At 42.5% G+C, this 18,503-nt stretch overlaps 1 protein-coding gene across 1 annotated transcript; it reads left to right on the top strand.

Moving 5' to 3' along the window:
- The first annotated feature begins 9,694 nt into the window (after positions 1 to 9,694).
- Positions 9,695 to 17,681, top strand: nxt2 (nuclear transport factor 2-like export factor 2). Its single transcript, XM_063061423.1, has 4 exons — positions 9,695 to 9,825; positions 13,132 to 13,218; positions 14,849 to 14,993; positions 17,215 to 17,681. The coding sequence occupies exons 1-4, from the start codon at positions 9,811 to 9,813 to the stop codon at positions 17,379 to 17,381; spliced, it is 414 nt and encodes a 137-aa protein (XP_062917493.1). The 5' UTR covers positions 9,695 to 9,810; the 3' UTR covers positions 17,382 to 17,681.
- The last annotated feature ends 822 nt before the right edge of the window (positions 17,682 to 18,503 follow it).

Below are 18,503 nucleotides of genomic sequence, written 5' to 3'. Positions count from 1 at the left end.
GGGGGATCTGATTGAAACGTATAAGATCCTAAAGGGATTGGACAGGCTAGATGCAGGAAGATTGTTCCCGATGTTGGGGAAGTCCAGAACGAGGGGTCACAGTTTGAGGATAGAGGGGAAGCCTTTTAGGACCGAGATTAGGAAAAACTTCTTCACGCAGAGAGTGGTGAATCTGTGGAATTCTCTGCCACAGGAAACTGTTGAGGCCAGTTCATTGGCTATGTTTAAGAGGGAGTTAGATATGGCCCTTGTGGCTACGGGGGTCAGGGGGTATGGAGGGAAGGCTGGGGCGGGGTTCTGAGTTGGATGATCAGCCATGATCATAATAAATGGCGGTGCAGGCTCGAAGGGCCGAATGGCCTACTCCTGCACCTATTTTCTATGTTTCTATGTTTCTATGTTTTGTTACTATTTAATTATTTATGGTGCAACTGTAATGAAAACTAATTTCCCCTGGGATCAATAAAGTATGACTATGACAATGATTATGACTATGATTAGCGGCATTCATATGAAAGACATAAACTAAACATAAACTATGCACAATTTGAGAAATAAAAGACACAATTGGAACAAAAAAGTCAATTTTAGTGCAAGACGATGGAAGTGTTCATAGTATTGTTAAACTGCAGCAATTAGGGTTGTGCTAGTTGGTTCAAGAAACGAATGGCTGGAAGGCCTCAGGTCCCACACCACCAGGTTCAGGAACAGTTATCACCCTACAACAATCAGGCTCCTGAACCAGCGTGGATAACTTCACTCACCTCAACTCTGAACTGATTCCACAACCTCTGGACTCACTCTCAAGGGCTCTGCAACTCATATTCTCAATTTTTTTTTTATTTGCACAATTTGCCTTCCTTTGCACATTGGTTATCAATCTTTGTTTATGTGTAGTTTTTTTGGAAATTCAATTGTATTTCTTTACTTCTGGCTTTTGTTCAATGGGAGGGGTGAGAACAGAGGAAGTCTGGGTAGGTGGCGTCTTTGATTATGTTGTCTGCTTTCCTGGGATGCGCGGAGCTGTGTCCACAACCCTCTGCAGCTTCTTACGGTCTTGGACAGAGCAGTTCGAGATCCAAGATTCAAGATTGTTTAATGTCATTTCCAGTACACAAGTGTAAAGGAGAACAAAATTATTGTTACTCTGGATCTGATGCAGCACAAAAAACATAATTAAGATAAAGAACACAAAAATAAAAAAAATAATTAAGATAGTCTTTATACATAGGTTGATTATATGTCCTTAATTCAAAGTACATGTATTATTGAAGTATGTTTACATTATACAACCTTGAGATTTGTCTTCTAATAGGCAGCCACAAAACAAGGAAGCCCAAAAGAATCCATTAAAAAAAGACTATCGAGCACCCAACGTGCAGAGAGAGAAAAAAACAGATATGCAAACAATAACTGCAAGCAAATAGCTTTCTGAACCTTAGTCTACAAAGAGAGTCTGGGACCCATAGTTCAGCGCAGGGCTGAGCAAACATTGCAGAGCAGCGAGCTGAACTGGCCTGTCCCTGGCCTTGGGCCCTGACACCCTGAACCTTTCTATCTGACCCGGCACCTAAATCGAAGCCCAAGCATCAGGTTCAGTCGCCGGGATACATGCTGGAGTCTGGATCCTGCCACCTTAGTTTGGCCTGTACCTTTCCAATTTGGTACAGCGCCTAAATCAATGCCCAAACATCGAGTTCAGTTGCCTCGATTGGCTTTGGGGCCTGGACCCCACTGCCTCGATTTGGCCTGCACCTAACCTTTCCAATTTGGCACAGCACTCAAATCGATTGAAACTCAGGCCTTCCTCACTCTCAGCGATGGGCCTGCTGCCTCACCTTTCGTTGGTTCTGCCACGCCGGATTGCCTCGAAGTCCAGAGGGAAGTTACAAAGTTACTTGTGATGATTGATTGCCAGAAAAAAATGTGATTAACAAAGTATTTAGTTGTTTTCCTTATTTAGTTAGCCGTTAGCCAGAAGTCACTAAGATTCACCACTGCCAAAGAGATTCTAGGTACAGTAGTGTCTGTATATAAGGTGACACTAACAGAAAATGATAAAGTAGTGGTGGGTGGGGGGGGGGTGTGGTGGGGTTGACTAGCCTTACTGCTTGGTGAAAGTAACTGTTTTTGAGTCTGGTGATCCTGGCGTGGATGCTATGTAGCCTCCTCCCTGATGGGGTTGGAACAAATAGTCCATGAGCAGGGCGGGTGATGCAATTTCAAGCTGTTAAGCATTCAGACTGAGTCTCTCTGTGGTGCATTTATAAAAACTGTGAAGGGTCAAAGGCGATATGCCAAGTTTCTTTAGCTCACTCAGGAAGTAGAGCTGTTGTGCTTTCTTGGCTGCGGCTTCTATGTGGTCAGACCAGGACAGCTATTGATGATGTTCACTCGTAGGAACTTGAAATTCTCAACTCTCTCAACGTCGGCAACACTGGTGTAAGTAGGACAGTGTGAACCACTGCTGCCCCCCTCCTTTCCTGAAGTCAATGATAGACACTCAGATAAGAAGAAAGGAATTTCAGTTGTGACCAAATGCTTGGCTAAAATGGTAAAACAGCAAGTTTCTGTGAGGTTCCCTAAACAAGATGAATGGCTTAGCAAAAAGAGAGTTAAAAGAGAGTCAAGCGATGGACGTCTAGAATGTAGCATTTGATTGTTGAAGGGGCAGATGTTGGTCGTGGAACAAACACTAGAATTAGAGTGTGGAAACAGTTACGATAAGAGGGTTGCAAGCCACAGAGATGCGGAGAGACTGGAGTTTATGTAATTTCTCGGTATTGGGAGAGCTGAGAACCAGTACGGGCTAACATAACTAGGAATGAGTCACGGCGCTGTTTGGATTTTGAAACAGAAGTTGCTGGAACGCTCGGCAAGTATGGAAGTGTCTGTGATAAGGTAAACAGTGCTAACGCTTCAGGTCACAGACTCTTTTGTCAGAACTGACCCAGGATCACATCTAGAGGAAACAGCATGAATATACTGTATATTAATAGCTGGGAATTATTGAAGCTCAAATATAATACTGCACCATAGACCACAGCAAAATTAAATTGTGCTTTAGAGAACTTGAACATCTCCATTAATGGTCAAGACAATGCACATTGCTACAGTCTTTCTTCCCAGGATAGTGAAAGCTCAAATTAGAAGGAAATTTTTTAAAGGGATCTGAAGGGAAGGTTTTTTCACACAGAGCCTGGTGGGTCAATGGAATGAGCTGACAGAAGAACTGATAGAGGCACGTATTTACAACATGTAAAAGACATTTGAGCTGGTAGATAGGTACGAAAGGTTTAGAAGGAATGTGGGCCAATTGGACTAACTTTTGTAGGCACCTTGGTTGGCATGATCAAGTGGGGTAGAAGGGAAAGGCTATTTTGGCCTTTGAAATTCTCTGGTGAATGGTCAATAACGACAGGATTTGTGAAATGGCATGTGTTTAAATATTTAATATATTAAGCAGCCAGAATAATCAAAGACACCTTCCACCCTAGACATTCTCATTTCTTCCCTCTTCTATTGAGCAGAAGACACTAAAGTCAGGAGGCCTGCGTCAGTAGCAGCTTCTATCCCACTGTCATAAGACCAGCAAACGAACCCCTTTAACAATAAAGTGTATTCTTGACCTTACAATTAACCTTGTCAGAACCTTGCATCTTGCCGAAAGACCTTTGGCCGTGTGCCCAGAGACCCGAGATCTTTGGGCACAGAGTTCAGAAAAAGCGATGCTATGGACTTTTAACAGCATAAACCAGCGAGATGTTTGTTATGTCTCCCCTCTCACTGTGAAACGGAGACACCTCCTTCTCCCTTAATAGGGAGAGAGAGAGAGCCTGTGGTATGTCAAAAACTGGGTGAGCACGTAGCCTTTGGAGTACCGCAAGTCTGTGTCTTTGTTGTTGCTTTTGCTACTCAGTGGCAGTGCTGATACCTTTTTTTGCCGGTGGGGGGAGGGGGGGTCGTTGCTTGCTGCCGTTTACGCACGGGAGGGAGGGGGATTTCGGGGTTTAAACATCTAACTACATTCATTCTTTGGGGCACTCCTCTGTTTTCGTGGATGGTTGCGAAGAAAAATCCATTCCAGGATGTATATTGTATACATTTCTCTGACATTAAATGTACCTTTGACACCTTTGAAACCTTATCGTCTGCCTGCGTGATGAAACATTATCTTATGCATTCCTAAATCACTTTACCACCTCACTATACTCAGCTCCTCAGGGAGGTGGTGAGGAACTGGAGCTGCAGCTCGATGACCTTCGGCTCATATGGGAGGCTAGATAGGAGCTACAGGGAGGTAGTCTGAGTTTCAGAAGGCAAATAACAGGGTGGCTGTCAGGAGAGAAAGGGGAATACACAGCCAGTACAGAGTACCCCTGTGGCTGCTCCCCTCAATAATAGATATGCTCTGGATACTCTTGAGAGGGATGACCTACCGCGGGGAGCTGTAGTGACCGGGTCTCTGGCACCCAGTCTGGAGCTGCGGCTCAGAAGAGAAGAGAAGTTGGAAGAACTGCAGCAGTGACAGGAGATTCTATAGTTAGAGGAACAGCGAGACCCGGATGGTATGTTGCTTCTCAGGTGCCGGGGTCAGGGTCGTCTCAGGTCAGGTCCATGGCATTCTGAAATGGGAGGGCGAGCAGTCAGAAGACCTGGTCTATATTGGCACCAATGACGTAGGTAAGAAAGGTGAGGAGGTCCTGAAGCGAGATTTTAGGGAGCCAGGTAGAAAGCTGTAAACCAGGACCTCCATGGTAGTATCCTCTGGATTGCTTACTGTCTCACGCAACAGTGAGGGTAAGATTAGGGGCATTTGGCAGATAAATACATGGCTATGGAACTGATGCAAGGGGCAGTGGTTCAGATTTCTGGATCATTGAGACCCCTTCTGCAGGAAGGTATGACCTGTTCAAAAGGGGTGGGTTACACCCGAACCCAACGGGACCAATATCCTCGTGGGCAGGTTTGCTGGAGATGTTCAGGAGGGTTTAAGCTAATTCGGCTGAGAATGGGGTATTTGGTTTACAAACAGAGGTAGCGTTCAGTGAGACTGCTAGCAAGGACAGGCTGATGATAGGACAAAACAGCAGTCAACAGGATGATTTGCAATGTAAAAGGGGGACAAAATCGAAAAGGGTGAGAAATACAGTACTGAAAATGTCATATAGTGCAGTCGTCTTAGTCTATAACTGAAAGTGCTCCTCTGTTCAGCCAAGATGCCATACAGAGGGTGAGAAACATTGTCCAGTATTGCCAGGATTTTCCAGAGGGTCCTTTATTCCTCCACCAACTCCAGTGAGTCCAGTTTGACTCCTGTAACAGAGCCAGCCTTTCTAATCAGTTTATTGAGCCTGTTGGCATCACCCGTGTTGATGCCATTGCCCCAGCACATCACCACATGGAAACTTGTACTGGTGACAACAGACTAATGGAACATGTGAAGGAGAGGCCTGCATACTCCAAAGAAACTCACTCTTCAAGAAGTAGAAGCAACTCTGGCCCTTCTTGTACGCAGCCTCTGTGTTGGTGTCCCACTCAAGTCTGTCATTCAGGTGAATCCCCAGGTACTTGTAGGTCCTCACCACATCCATGCCCTCACCATCAAAAGTAACAGGGCACAGTGCAGGCTTGGTCTTCCTAAAGTCCATCACCATCTCCTTTATCTTACTGATGTTGAGCTGCAGATAGGGTTGCCAACTTTCTCACTCCCAAATAAGGGACAAAAGTAGCAGTCAAATACAGGACACTTGTGTTTACCCCGAGAAAGACTACCATGACCATGAAGCCTTGCGTGGGCACCTGTGTGCGCATACATGACGTGCGCATGCATGTACATGCCGATTTTTTTTTCTATAAATCGGTTTTGGCTTAATCTTCCTGATTCTGATACACTGTGCATACATTATTTCTACTTTATATAGGCTGTGTATTTATCATATCATTCCTGCTTTTACTATATGTTAGTGTTATTTTAGGTTTTATGTGTTATTGGTATGATTTGGTAGGTTATTTTTTGGGTCTGGGAATGCTCAAAAATTTTTCCCATATAAATTAATAGTAATTGCTTCTGCGCTTTACGCCATTTCGGCTTATGAATGGTTTCATAGGAACGCTGTACCTTTGGATAGCGGGGGAAATACGGGACAAGGGCAGTCCCATATGGGACAAACAAATTTAGTCCAATATGCGGGATGTCCCGGCTAATATGGGACAGTTGGCAACCCTAGCTGCAGATGATTCAGCTTGTGCCATTCGACAAGGTCCTCCACCAGGGCCCTATATTCATCCTCCTGTCCTCCCTTTATACACTCACCTGTTGCTGAGTCATCAGAAAATTTCTGCAGATGACATGGCTCAGTATTGGCCAGAAGGAACTACGGCTTGAAAATCAGTGAATTCGAATGAATCAAGGACATTGGAAGCAGATGAAACAATTGTCTTTGTTCCTGCCATGTGCTTGGAGATGGAGGCTACCACTTTGTGGAACTGTTTTGCGTCCTCCATTTTGTGTGTTTGTTGCTTGACTCGATCAGTGTTTTAAAGAAGACACAATGATGCCTCGGGTAATCTGCTGAACTAGGGATCATTTCCAAATAAGAAGTTATTTGTGAGGTGTTCTTTGGTTGGATATAACACACAGGTTTATGTCTGGTCCGTGTGATTCAAGCTGACTGAGAACAAAGAGCCATTAATTACTGATTGCCACTTGCTGGATGTGAGGTGCCCCACAGACACATGGAGATTTGAAACAGGATGATGAGGAACATGTGGCTAGCAGCAGAAACTCCTTTTTAACTGCTATCTTTTCTGTTCTTTGACAGTTCATGGAAGTCTGGGAAAACTTAGTAGGTGAGCACACAGTTCACATGTTCTTCTGTTGAGACAATAAAGGTACTTGTTGGTAAATATAGATTCTCTATAACTCATTGATCATTATTACAGGGAGTGATTCTTGTAACATCAGTGTTGTACCTAAAGTCCGAGGTGTCCAGGGTAAACAGTAAGGGAGCCAATACAGTCCCCTTTGGGGTCCCAGTGCTGCCCATAGTTATGTCTGACACACAGCTGTGGAGCTGCACATACTGTGCTCTGCCAGTCAGGTATTCCATTACACAGGATACAATGGAAGTGCCATCCTGCATTGAATGGAGCTTTCCCCTCAGCAATGAGGGCTGTATGGTATTGAAAGCACTTGATAAATCAAAAAACATGATCCTGCTTATCCAAATGGGAGTAGGCTCTGTTCAGCAGGCAGATGACAGCATCAGCGACTCCAGTGTGCTCCTGGTAGGCAAACTGCGGGGGATCGAGGCCTGACCTGACCAGAGGTCGGAGGTGAGCCAGGACCAGCCTCTCTAGGGTCTTCATGATGTGTGAGGTCAGAGCCACTGGATGGTAGTCATTCAAGACTTTGGTTGGCCTTCCTTGGGTACTGTGACCACACGATGTTTTCCCAGTTGGGACCCTTTCTGGGCTGAGACTCAGACTGAAAAAGAGCGAGAGAACTCCACACAGCTGTTCAGCACACTCCTTCAGGACTTTGGGGGTCATACCATCCGGCCCCAGTGCTTTGCCGTGTCGGAGTTTCCCCAGAGCCCTTCTCGCCTGCTCAGTAGTGAAGGTGAGTCCATGTTGACTGGGGGGGTTGGTGGAAGGTGGGGTCTGGGGGGCGGGGGGTGAAGATCGGGACGATAGCAGTTGGTTTGTGGAGGTGTGGATGTGCCAAGGAGGGGATGCTGACAGTGCTAGCCCGTGTTGTGCACCCACTTGTTGAACTGGAGGGGGGTGGGGAGAGGGAGGAAGGGAAGGGTTGATGCTGAGGGAGCATTGTACTTTTTTTAAATTTTGGATGCCTTGCTGCACTTCAACAGGTAGGTGATCGGCTCAGGTTTGTTTTAATACTTACCCGTTGCCACTGTTATGTTTTGCAACATCGACATACTGTACCTTGAAAAAGAATTCAGCCCTCAACCCTTTGCTTTCATAAATGAGCATTACAACCAGGAATATTGATCAATTTAACTGAGAACTTTTATTTGGAAACACTTGCTCCATTTTTTTCACAGTAGAGCCCAAAAAAACCAGGGAAAATTGTAAAGCATGACAAACTAAAAATTCAAAACCAGAAATGTTAGCAGTTCAAAAGTATTCACCCCCTTTGCTCACTTCTTAGTTGAACCACCTCTCGCAGCTATTACAGTCAGTAGTCTTTTTGGATAAGTCTGAATAAACTTAAGAGGTATGTATCTCGTACTGAGCATCAGCCAGGTAGCACCATCCCTAACGAGCTATAAGCTAACAGTTATAAGTTTATGCACATTTGAATCTTCAGATGGCTTTTGATATGATAACATACAAAATATCATAAAATGAAATTGCAGGCATTTGAGAAATAGTTTGAGAGTTGTCTAACACACAGAAAGCAAAGGGTAGCATTAGACAGGTACTGTAAATTTTAGATTGGGAGGCTGCTATTATTGCGGGGCTACTGTGGTGGGTCCCAGCTATCCACAGATTATTCGGATTTGAATGTGAGAATTAAGGATAATATTTCCAACTTTGTTGTTATTAAAAGGATGGGTGGCAACATGGGCTGCAAGCATTGCTATAAATTGACCTAAGGGTTTACAGACACCTGAATGGATGAGGAGATACATGGCAGATAAGATATGAAGTGGAAAAATTCGAGATCATTCATTTTTGTTTGGAAGATGAAAGTGCGGTGTATGTTTAAATGGTAAATTACTGAAAAGGGATGGGAATCAGAAGTATCCCTGTGTCTTTGTACATTAATCCTGAGAGATAACACACAGGTGCAGCAAGTAATTAAAATGCAAAGGATTTGATTATAATAGATGTTTTTCTCCTATTTTATAGGGCGTTAGTGAGACCACATCTGGAATATGGTTACTTATCTGGTCTGCTTATCTAAGGAAGATATACTTGCATTTGAGGGAATGCAGTGAGTGTTCACCAGACTGATTCTTTGAATAGCAAGTTTGTTGTACAAGGATGATTAAATAGGCAGGGTCTTTTAAGTTTGGAAGTGTGAGAAAAGTTCTCCTTGTTTTTTTTTTAATGAAGTTTTACATACTTATGGGAAAGAAGTTTTTCAAGTATCTGGAACGAGATTTCACTGGCTCGACGTCAAAGGTTGGCCATTAAGTACAGAAACAAGACAGCATGTCTTTAACACAAAATAATCTGCAGATGCTTAGAGTCAAAGCAACACTCACAACACGCTGAAGGAACTCGGCAGGTCAGGCAGCATCCGTGGAAACGATGAATCAACGTTTCGGGCCGGAACCCTTCGTCAGGACCGTCGGCATTTCTTTAGCAGAGAGATAGGGCATCTATGGGTCTCCCTGCTCAAGGGTTTGTTTAAATGTCAGTATCAAGATTGATGGATTTTAAGTGGATTAGTGCTAGAGGATGGTGATAAGGTTAAGAAGTCAGCTATGATCTTAATGAATGTCAAAAGGAACCAAGAGGAATCAAATGGCCTATCTTGCATCTGTATTCACACTAACACCATAAGTATGCAGGCATTTGAAGCCTTCATTTGATTACTTAAGGCAAATCTGTAATTTGTGGATGTTGAATTTATCAACATATGCTGTTAATGAGCATGTTAGAGCCCTCCCACAAACTGAATCCAAAAGGTAATTGCCTATCACCGTCTGGTCAGGTCGGAACGGGAGTTCGAAGCCAGGGTTTCCGGAACGGTTTACCAGCGCTGCACAGCGGAAGTGTTGGTGTTGTTGCTGGCGGCGGGGTAAAGCGTCGTGCGGACGGGGCGAGCGGCTGATGGCCGGTTCCCTGGTGAGAGCACAGAGGGCTGTGGTTGGGCTTCCGCCCGGGGAGGGCTAAACACCGGGAGTGAACCCGGTGCCGACGGGCCGCGAGCCTTGCTGAGGCCCTTGCCTCGGTCCCACGAGCGGGGCTGTGTTTCATCGTGTAGGTGGCCGGAGAAGGGTGGGCAAGGTGGCGCGGCGAGTAAAGCTGAGAATCTGGTTCGATCTCCAACCACCTCGGGCATTTTCTCTCTTTGACCACATTGGCTTCCCCCGGGTCCATGTTTCCACATCCCCACTGTAAATAATGAGCGATTAGAAAGTGCGACAGTGGGGCAGGGAAACCTAGTTGGCGAATGAGGAATTGTTTCTTAATTTTAATATACAGAGTGCACCTGGTCAACCTGTACTTCACCATTATCATCAGGTATCATGCCCAGTTTGAGCTTTGACTGCCATGGCCCACACACTCCTGTTTAGGGTCAAGTGGATCAATTCATTGGTATTCATTTCCAGTTCTCTGGCTGCTGTCTCCATCATCATTTGTCTTTGTCTACCTCTTGCTTTCTTCCCTTCAATCTTTCCCATAATTACCGTGCATTCTAACTCCTCTTTCCTAATCACATGTCCAGTGAAGTCGCGTTGCATTTTCATGACCTTATACTGTACATTATTTCTCTTTTTGTGCTTGCACTGTTCATGATATCCACATTAGATATTCATTTCGTCCATGATATTCCTTGCATCCTCCTCAAAAACCACATCTCTGCTTCAGTTCATTTCCTCATGTTACTAGATATTGTCCGACATTCTGAGCCGTATAACATAACTGGATAAACATAACATTTCAGTGCTCTGAGGTGGGTTGTCATCCCTAGTTTAGTATTGGTCAGTATACTCTTCATTCTCGTAAAGGTGTCTTTTGGCATCCCTATTCTTCTTTTGATATCCATGTCGCACCTGCCCTCTGAAGTCACCCAGCTTCCTAAGTAGCAAAAGTTCTCTAGTTGTTTTATGTCTTCCCTGTTTATTCTCAGCCTGCAGATAGGATTCTCCTTGTTGGATATCACCGTACATTCTGGCTTCTTGCAATTGATAGACCCATTTTTGCACTTTCTTCAACAATTATATCAATTAAGTTTTGTAGTTCTTCCTCCATACTTGCAATTAACACAGTGTCATCTGCATATCTGAATAGATGGAGAAGTAAGTCCATTTATGAAAATCAAGAGAGGCGTTAGACAAGGGTGTGTTTTCTCCCCTGATTTGTTTAATGTGTACAGTAAAACCTGTACTCCACAAACTGCAATAGATTTGGAATTGGTTTATTACTGTCACATGTACTGAGGTATAGTGAAAAACCTGTCTTGCATACTGCGCTGCAGAAATGTATAAATCATTATACAATGCACGGAGGTAGTATAAAGTGCAACTGCTACCGAGAAAGTGCATTATAGACAATAAGGTGCAAGATCATAATGAGGTAGATTGTGAGGTCAAGAGTGCATTTTCGTTGTACTGAGGAATCATTCAATTGTCTTATAACAGCAGGATAAAAGATGTTCTTGAGCCTGGTGAAATGTGCTTTCAGGCTTTTGTCTTTCGTTGGTGGGAGAGGAATGAATACCTGCTTTATTGAGGCAGCAAGAAGTGTAGATGGAGTCTGTGATGTGCTGAGCTGTGTTCACAACTTTTTTTTGTGTGGTCACATGCAGAGCAGTTACCATACTAAGTCATGATACATCAGGATAGGATGCCTTCTATGGTGCATTGATTTTAAAAAAATGATAAGGGTCAATGGAAGCATACCAGATTTCTTTAATCTCCTGAGGAAGTAGCGGCGTTGGTGAGCTTTCTTGGCCCAGGTGTATGTGGTTTCACCAGGACAGATATTAGTGATGTTCACTCCTAGGAACTTGAAGCTTTCAATCACAGCAGCAGTGATGAAGACAGGAGCCACGTGCACTGCCCCATAACTTAAGTCAATGACCAACCTGCTTTGCTGAGCTTCAGGAAAGAGTTGTCATGACACCATGTTGCTAGGCTCTCAACCTCCTTCCTTGGCGTATTCTGATTCATCGTTATTTGAGATGCAGCTCACTGCGTCGCAGTGATGTCATCTGCAAACTTGTTGGAGTTAGAGCAGAATTTGTGGAGTAGAGGGCTGACGATGCATCAATGTTTACAATGATCATGGTGGTTGCTGCCTATCCTTACTGATTGTGGTCAGGAAGTTAACATTCTAGTTGCAGAGGAAGGTGTGGACTCGCAGGTCTCAGAGTTTAGTGATGGTTTGCTTTGAATTATGGTATTGAAAGCAGAATCGTAGCCGATAGGCAACAGTCTCAGCGTAGGTGTCCAGGAGCTTTACTGTCTAGATCAGGGGTTCCCAACTTTTCTTTATGCCATGGATTTCTACCATTAACTGACGTGGATCCCAGGTTGGGAGCCCCTGGGTAGTAGATGCTTTAGAGACGAGTGTTGAGCCAGGGAAATGGTATCTGATTTTGGAGTAGGGGAAATGCAGTGAGTTGAGGCGGTCTGGGATGCTGGAGATAATGCATACCATGGCCAGACTCAATGCATTCATCCTGTCTATGTCCCTCATGATTTTATACACCTCTATAAGATCACCTCCAGCCTCCTATGCTCTAAGGAATAAAGTACAGACCTGTCCAGCCTCCCACTTAACCTAGTCCCTCCAGTTCTGGCAACATCCTTGTAAGTCTTTCCTATGCTCCCTCTGGTTTAATAACATCTTTCCTATAAGCAGGGCAAGCAAAATACGGGGCATCTGTTTATCCTCACCCACATCCTGTGCAACCACACCATGCGCACCCACTTCTATGCTCAATACCTTGCCCTATGAAGGCCAGCATGCCACCAGTTTTTCTAGCAGATTGTTCTTGCTCCAAATTCCAGCATCAGTATTCCTTGGGTCCCTAGGTATTAATTTAATGTATCATCTCTGATAGTGCAGCCCTGCCTCAGTTTTACATTGATATTTTCACCTAGATTTTGTGTTTAAGTCTCCAGAAGGGTACTCGAGGGCAAAGCTTTATCAAAAAAACAAATTGAACTTATTGAAAACTAAATATTGGAAATCTCCCAGATGCTGCCAAGCTAAAATAGAAACAGAATATTTTGGAAATTCGCACCAGGTCAGACCACATCTGTGGGGGGCGGGGGCGGGGAATAACAATATATCAGGTTGAAGACGCTGTCAGAACTGAATTTACTGGTAAAGTTGTGAATTTGAGACTTTTACAAGTCTTATATCAATGTGCAACTGCTTCCTTATAAATTATATTAAGCAGTAATTTCTAATTTTAAGGATTTCAAGACTCTTGCAGACCAGGCATGCAGAGCAGCAGACAAATTTGTCAACATTTATTATGAAACAATGGACAAAAGAAGAAGAGTAAGTGTCATTCATAGCTGCACATAGTTTTCTTCACTATCACTTCTTGATTATGCAATGTTGAATTCTCCCAGATCAAGGGGAGAGAGACCAAAAAACCTGTGGAAAAAGATAGATGTGAAGGGTACCAATGGCTCCACTGCTTGAATTCTTCATTTATGTTAAATAAGTAGTTTTAATATTTTCCCAGTTATTATTGGCATCATGAGCTATTTTCTGTTATTTTAATTTCTAATTTCCATAACAAATTTGATCTAAATTGGTAAGGACTGTAATATTAGTCTGTATCTCAAAGATGTACTTTGCTGTCAGCTACTTTAATATTCTGAACCTTTTGCACTGAGTTATCCAGTCAAGTCACCAGCAATGTATTCCATTATGTACCTTTGGACAGTAGTCTATACACAATATGTACCTTGTCAAAGCAACATGCTTAAGCAAAACATGTTGTTGGGATTATAAAATATATTAGCAAATCCCTGAGATTCACCTGTGAACTTAAGTAAAAACAATTAAGCCTTTTCTGTCCTGGTGAGGGCTCTTGGCCCGAAACGACAACTGTTTATTCCCCTCCGTAGATGCTGTTGACTTGAGTTCCTCCAGCGTTTTGTGTGTGTTACAAAACCTTTTTCTCTTTCAAGTATGGTCCTTGGGTGACCTCTTGAAGGCAGCAAAGGCCAGCAAACCAAATTGTGGCAGAAGTCTGAAATTATCATGAGGCAAGGAAGTTCGGGAGATAAGTGAGACTGCATCTCTGATTATGGGAGGGCAGCAATGCCAGGGCAAAGAAGACATTTTGAGTGTAGTCCTTTCCATTTAAAAGGGAACTTGTCAATAAAACTGTTTGCTTTGTTATTAAATAATTTTACTACCTCAGGCAAATTTTCAACATTGAGCAATTTTGGGGAATATATGCCAGTATAAAGTTTCTAGCACAAACAAAATTCTTGTTGTAGATGTATATTTCCACCCCACTTTATTCAGAGTACTAAAAGACAAGTGTGTGCTAGAATGCTTTGCTATAGATTAAGCCTGCTTTCAACTATATGTTCTAAATTGTGCAAAAGAACTTCCAGGTCAGGGTGTTCATCGTTCATATTGTACATTAAAATCAAATACTTTAATGGCTGAAAATGGGCTTCAAAGGACATTTTTTATTATTTGGTACACTACACACTTTTCGAGTCCTATCACTGAAATGTTCAGTTTAATTTTAATTCATTTGCACTAGCTCTCAGTTTCTAATAAAGTTTGAGAAACTGGGGTTGCTTAAGATAAAAGTCTGAAGTGCAACACTTTAATAATGTGCAATGCACACAATGTGCTGGAGGAGCTCAGCAGGCCAGGCAGCATCTTTGGATGGGAATAAACAATCGTGTTGCAGGCTGAGACCCTTCGTCAGGATCCTCGAAGGGCTTCGGCCCAAACTGTGACTGTTTATCCCTATCTACAGATGCTGCCTGATCTGCTGAGCTTCTTTAGCACGTTGTGTGTATTTCTCTAGATTTCCAGTGTCTGCAGTCCCTCTTGTGTCTGACCTTAATGTATTATTGTTGAGCAAAATGGCTATGCATTACGTTTTCAGCTCTTCCATTTTGTTACTTTAAACTCATTTTATTCTTTTACATAGGGGTTAACCAAATTGTATCTGGATACTGCAACCTTAGTGTGGAATGGCAACACAATTTCAGGCCATCAAGCACTTACTGAATTTTTTGAAATGTTACCCTCTAGTGACTTCCAAGTAAACATGCTGGACTGTCAGCCAGTTCACGGTAGGCTTCATTCATACTTGGTATTTTATATTTCTAATTGTCTGTGTGTTTCTTGTCTTTCAGTGGGTCTGAGTACTTTTCTAACTTCGATTACTTGTTTGTTAGGAATCTGAACTTGATGAAATAGAAAAATCTGAGCAAATCAAAGTGATTCCATGAATTGTCTATGAAACAAGATGGTTTCCACTTGTTAAACATTTCTCCCTTTAATCGAACAAGTCATTGGCACAAATAATTTTATCAATAATCTTGTTATTACTTAATTTATTTTCAGGCTTGCTTACGATTTACCTTTTATAAACATCTGCTTGCTATAGCAGGACTATTACAGACTGCAGCAGTCTTCCAAAATATTGTTGGCAAAATATGGACTTGGTTAAAGAAATATTGCAATCAATTTAAAATGTCTGAGTCATTCTATCATGTTTTGTGCAAGGGAGCAATAGTTGTCCTCGCTGGGACCTTCATTTTTATAATTTTACAAATGACAGAGCTTTATTTTTTGTTAAATTTTAAGCTGGTGACAAAGAATGAAAGAATATTTACCCCTGCTCTGCTTTATCTGAATTTTTCTTCTCCATACTTGCAAAACTGCCAGCATTTATCTAAACAAATAACAGCAACTTCAAGATTTCGGTATGAACATGAAAGCCACAAGTTGTGTTAAGCTGGACATGTGTCAAATACACCTAGATGCTGGACACCCCCAGGAATCTAGAGCAGTGGTCCCCAACCACTGGGCCGCAAGGAAACGATATGAGTCAGCTGCATCTTTCCTCATTCCCTGTCACTCACTGTTGAACTTGAACATAGGGTTGCCAACTGTCCCGTATTGACATCCCGTATATTGGGCTAAATTGGTTTGTCCCATACGGGACCGCCCTTGTCCTATATTTCCCCTGCTAAGGTAGAGCGTTTCTATGAAACCTTTCGTGCCGAAATGGCGTAAAGCAAAGAAGCAATTACCATTAATTTATATGGGAAAAAGTTTTGAGCGTTCCCAGACCCAAAAAATAACCTACCAAATCATACCAAATAACACATAAAACCTAAAATAACACTAACATATTAGTAAAAGCAGGAATGATATGATAAATACACAGCCCGTATAAAGTAGAAATAATATATGTACCGTATAGTCAGGAAAATTAAGCCAAAACCGATTTGTGGGGGGAAAAGATCGGCACGTACGTGCATGCGCACACAGGTGCAAGGCTTCGTGGTCATGGTAGTCTTTCCTGGGGTAAACACAAGTGTCCTGGGATTTGACCGCTACTTTTGTCCCTTATTTGGGAGTGAGAAAGTTGGCAACCCTAACTGTAAAAGAAATGTTGAGGTGAGTTTAACCCTACTTGTACACCCCCTCCCCACCCCAACTATTTTCTTGGCCTCAGCAGTTTCCCACCAGAATGTCCAAACCCTTTTCGTAGGTCAGCAGTGGGTGTGAGCTGTGTAAGGTGTGGAATGGCGGATGGATTTTGTTCATCTTGTTTTGCACTGTGCTCGTCTAATGCTACAGAAATGATCACATTTGTTCTGAAGCCATTTCTGTTCAAGTTCACATGTCTATTTTGATGTCTTGAGTTTATTGACTAGTCTTCAAAGGGAGGTTCTCAAGAATTCTCTGCCCCTGAGAATGGGGAAGGCTGGAGCATTGGGGGATATTTATAGGGAAAGTAGTTAGAGTTTTGAGAAGTCAGGGGATTGAAGACTATGGGATCCGGTGCCAAAGAGGTGATAGGTCCTGGCTCTGGTCAGCCAAGATTATACTGAGTGGCAGAGCAAGCTAAAATGATCTCCTGCTCGTATCATGTTCATGCCACATTAAAATAGAAGATACATTTCTTACTGGGAAGTAAATTAGGGTAATTTAAGAAACTCTTAGATAGACACGTGGATGATAGAAAAATAGCCTTATAGGAGGGAAGGGTTAGAGCAGGTTAAGGTCGGTATAACATCATGGGCTGAAGAGCCTGTACTGTGCTGTAATGTTCTATAAATGGAAAGTGTAGCAACTCTAGTCACTATTTATATTATGCGTTGTTATTTTGAATTCTACCTGGTACTTTATATTCCATCCATATACAGTATTGGGAAATTGTATGTTAGGACACTATGTCTTGTTAGCTTCTGCTTGCTCCATTATTAGATATGTTACTGAAAGTAATTTGGGATTTATTCATTTTCTCATGAAGTTGTTGATCTTTTTATTCCCAAATAGAGCTTGCTACTCAGGGGCAGACCACCGTTCTTGTAGTCACCTGTGGCACAGTGAAATTTGATGGAAACAAACAGCGATACTTCAATCAAAACTTCTTACTTACTGCACAAGATACAGTGTGGAAAATCGCAAGTGATTGCTTCCGCTTTCAGGACTGGGCCAATTAACTCGCTGCTTTAATGGAAGGAGACTGTTGCATTTCACTATTTTGGATTTAATTCTGGAAGCAAATAGTGGAAAAGTTGAAAGAGTAAACAACATAGGAGGGGAAACAAAGATCCTTTATTTGGGAAAGCAAAATGCCTCCACATCTATACTGATATTCAGGGTTTGAGTTTGGTTTATAATAGATACTTTGAAGTCTGTATGGTCTGGTTTTAATTTGAAATCTGTCATTTTGTATTCATATTTTCAATTGCATATTGTGCTTTATAAATGGATTTCAATAAACAATTTAGTTAAACCATTTTTGTGTGGTTTCTGTATGGCATTTTCTTATAGTTAGAGCAATTTCCACTCTTGCCCCTCCCCCCACCCCATCTCCTGTGACAGAAAGATAGGAACAAAACATTCAGCATCTTGAACCTTGTTTTCATGATTAAATTTCCTAATCTCAATGGACATTTTGTGTTCGTGTGCCTGCTTAGAAAGGGAGTGTTGATACCCCTTGAATTCAAAGCACAGAATTAAAGTTCAAAGTTAAACTTCAAACCTTCGAAGTTCAAAGTGCATTTATTATGAAAGTACCATTTACTACCCTAAGATTAATTTTCTTGCAGGCATTCACAGTAGAAAAAAAAACCCAATAGTGTCAATGACAGAACTCCCTCCTGCCCATTACACCCCTGGTGTTTAGGGCAGCAAAGAAAGTCGTCCATCTCTGGCTGTGTTCTGGGCTTCCTTGATCATGTAAGTAGGTCAGTTTTCATTTCTGTCAGTCATGCAAGTTCCAGGTAGAGATTCAGGAATACCATTGCACTCCGATGTAGAAGGATTCTTCATTGGTGTTTCTGTAACAATGTAGTTTTACCAGTCTGGGTTGTTAGCCCTAAGCTGAACCCCTAAATCTGGACCAGTGGACCACTGTTTGTCCGGCCTCTACCCGTTGATCTGTTTGGCATGGGTGATCCTACCAAGAGCCAAAGCATAAAGCCCTGACTGACCAACATAGCCCTCTGAGTTATTAAGGAACGCAAGCCTACAAACCACTTCACTATTCTCTTTTTGCTCTACTTACTTTTATTATAGTTCTTATTTTATCTGATAATAATTTTTAAGCATTGCACTAT

This window comes from Mobula hypostoma, chromosome 10 (assembly GCF_963921235.1).
Source record: "Mobula hypostoma chromosome 10, sMobHyp1.1, whole genome shotgun sequence".
Taxonomy (NCBI): domain Eukaryota; kingdom Metazoa; phylum Chordata; class Chondrichthyes; order Myliobatiformes; family Myliobatidae; genus Mobula; species Mobula hypostoma.
Note: the sequence above shows the minus strand (reverse complement) of the source record. Positions and strands in the feature narration are given on the sequence as shown.

Bases quoted from the DNA above. Each gene is read 5' to 3' on its own strand.
- nxt2 (XM_063061423.1), top strand. The intron at 13,219-14,848 runs GTAAGTGTCATT...TCTTTTACATAG, and splicing joins CAATGGACAAAAGAAGAAGA to GGGTTAACCAAATTGTATCT. The intron at 14,994-17,214 runs GTAGGCTTCATT...ATTCCCAAATAG, and splicing joins GGACTGTCAGCCAGTTCACG to AGCTTGCTACTCAGGGGCAG.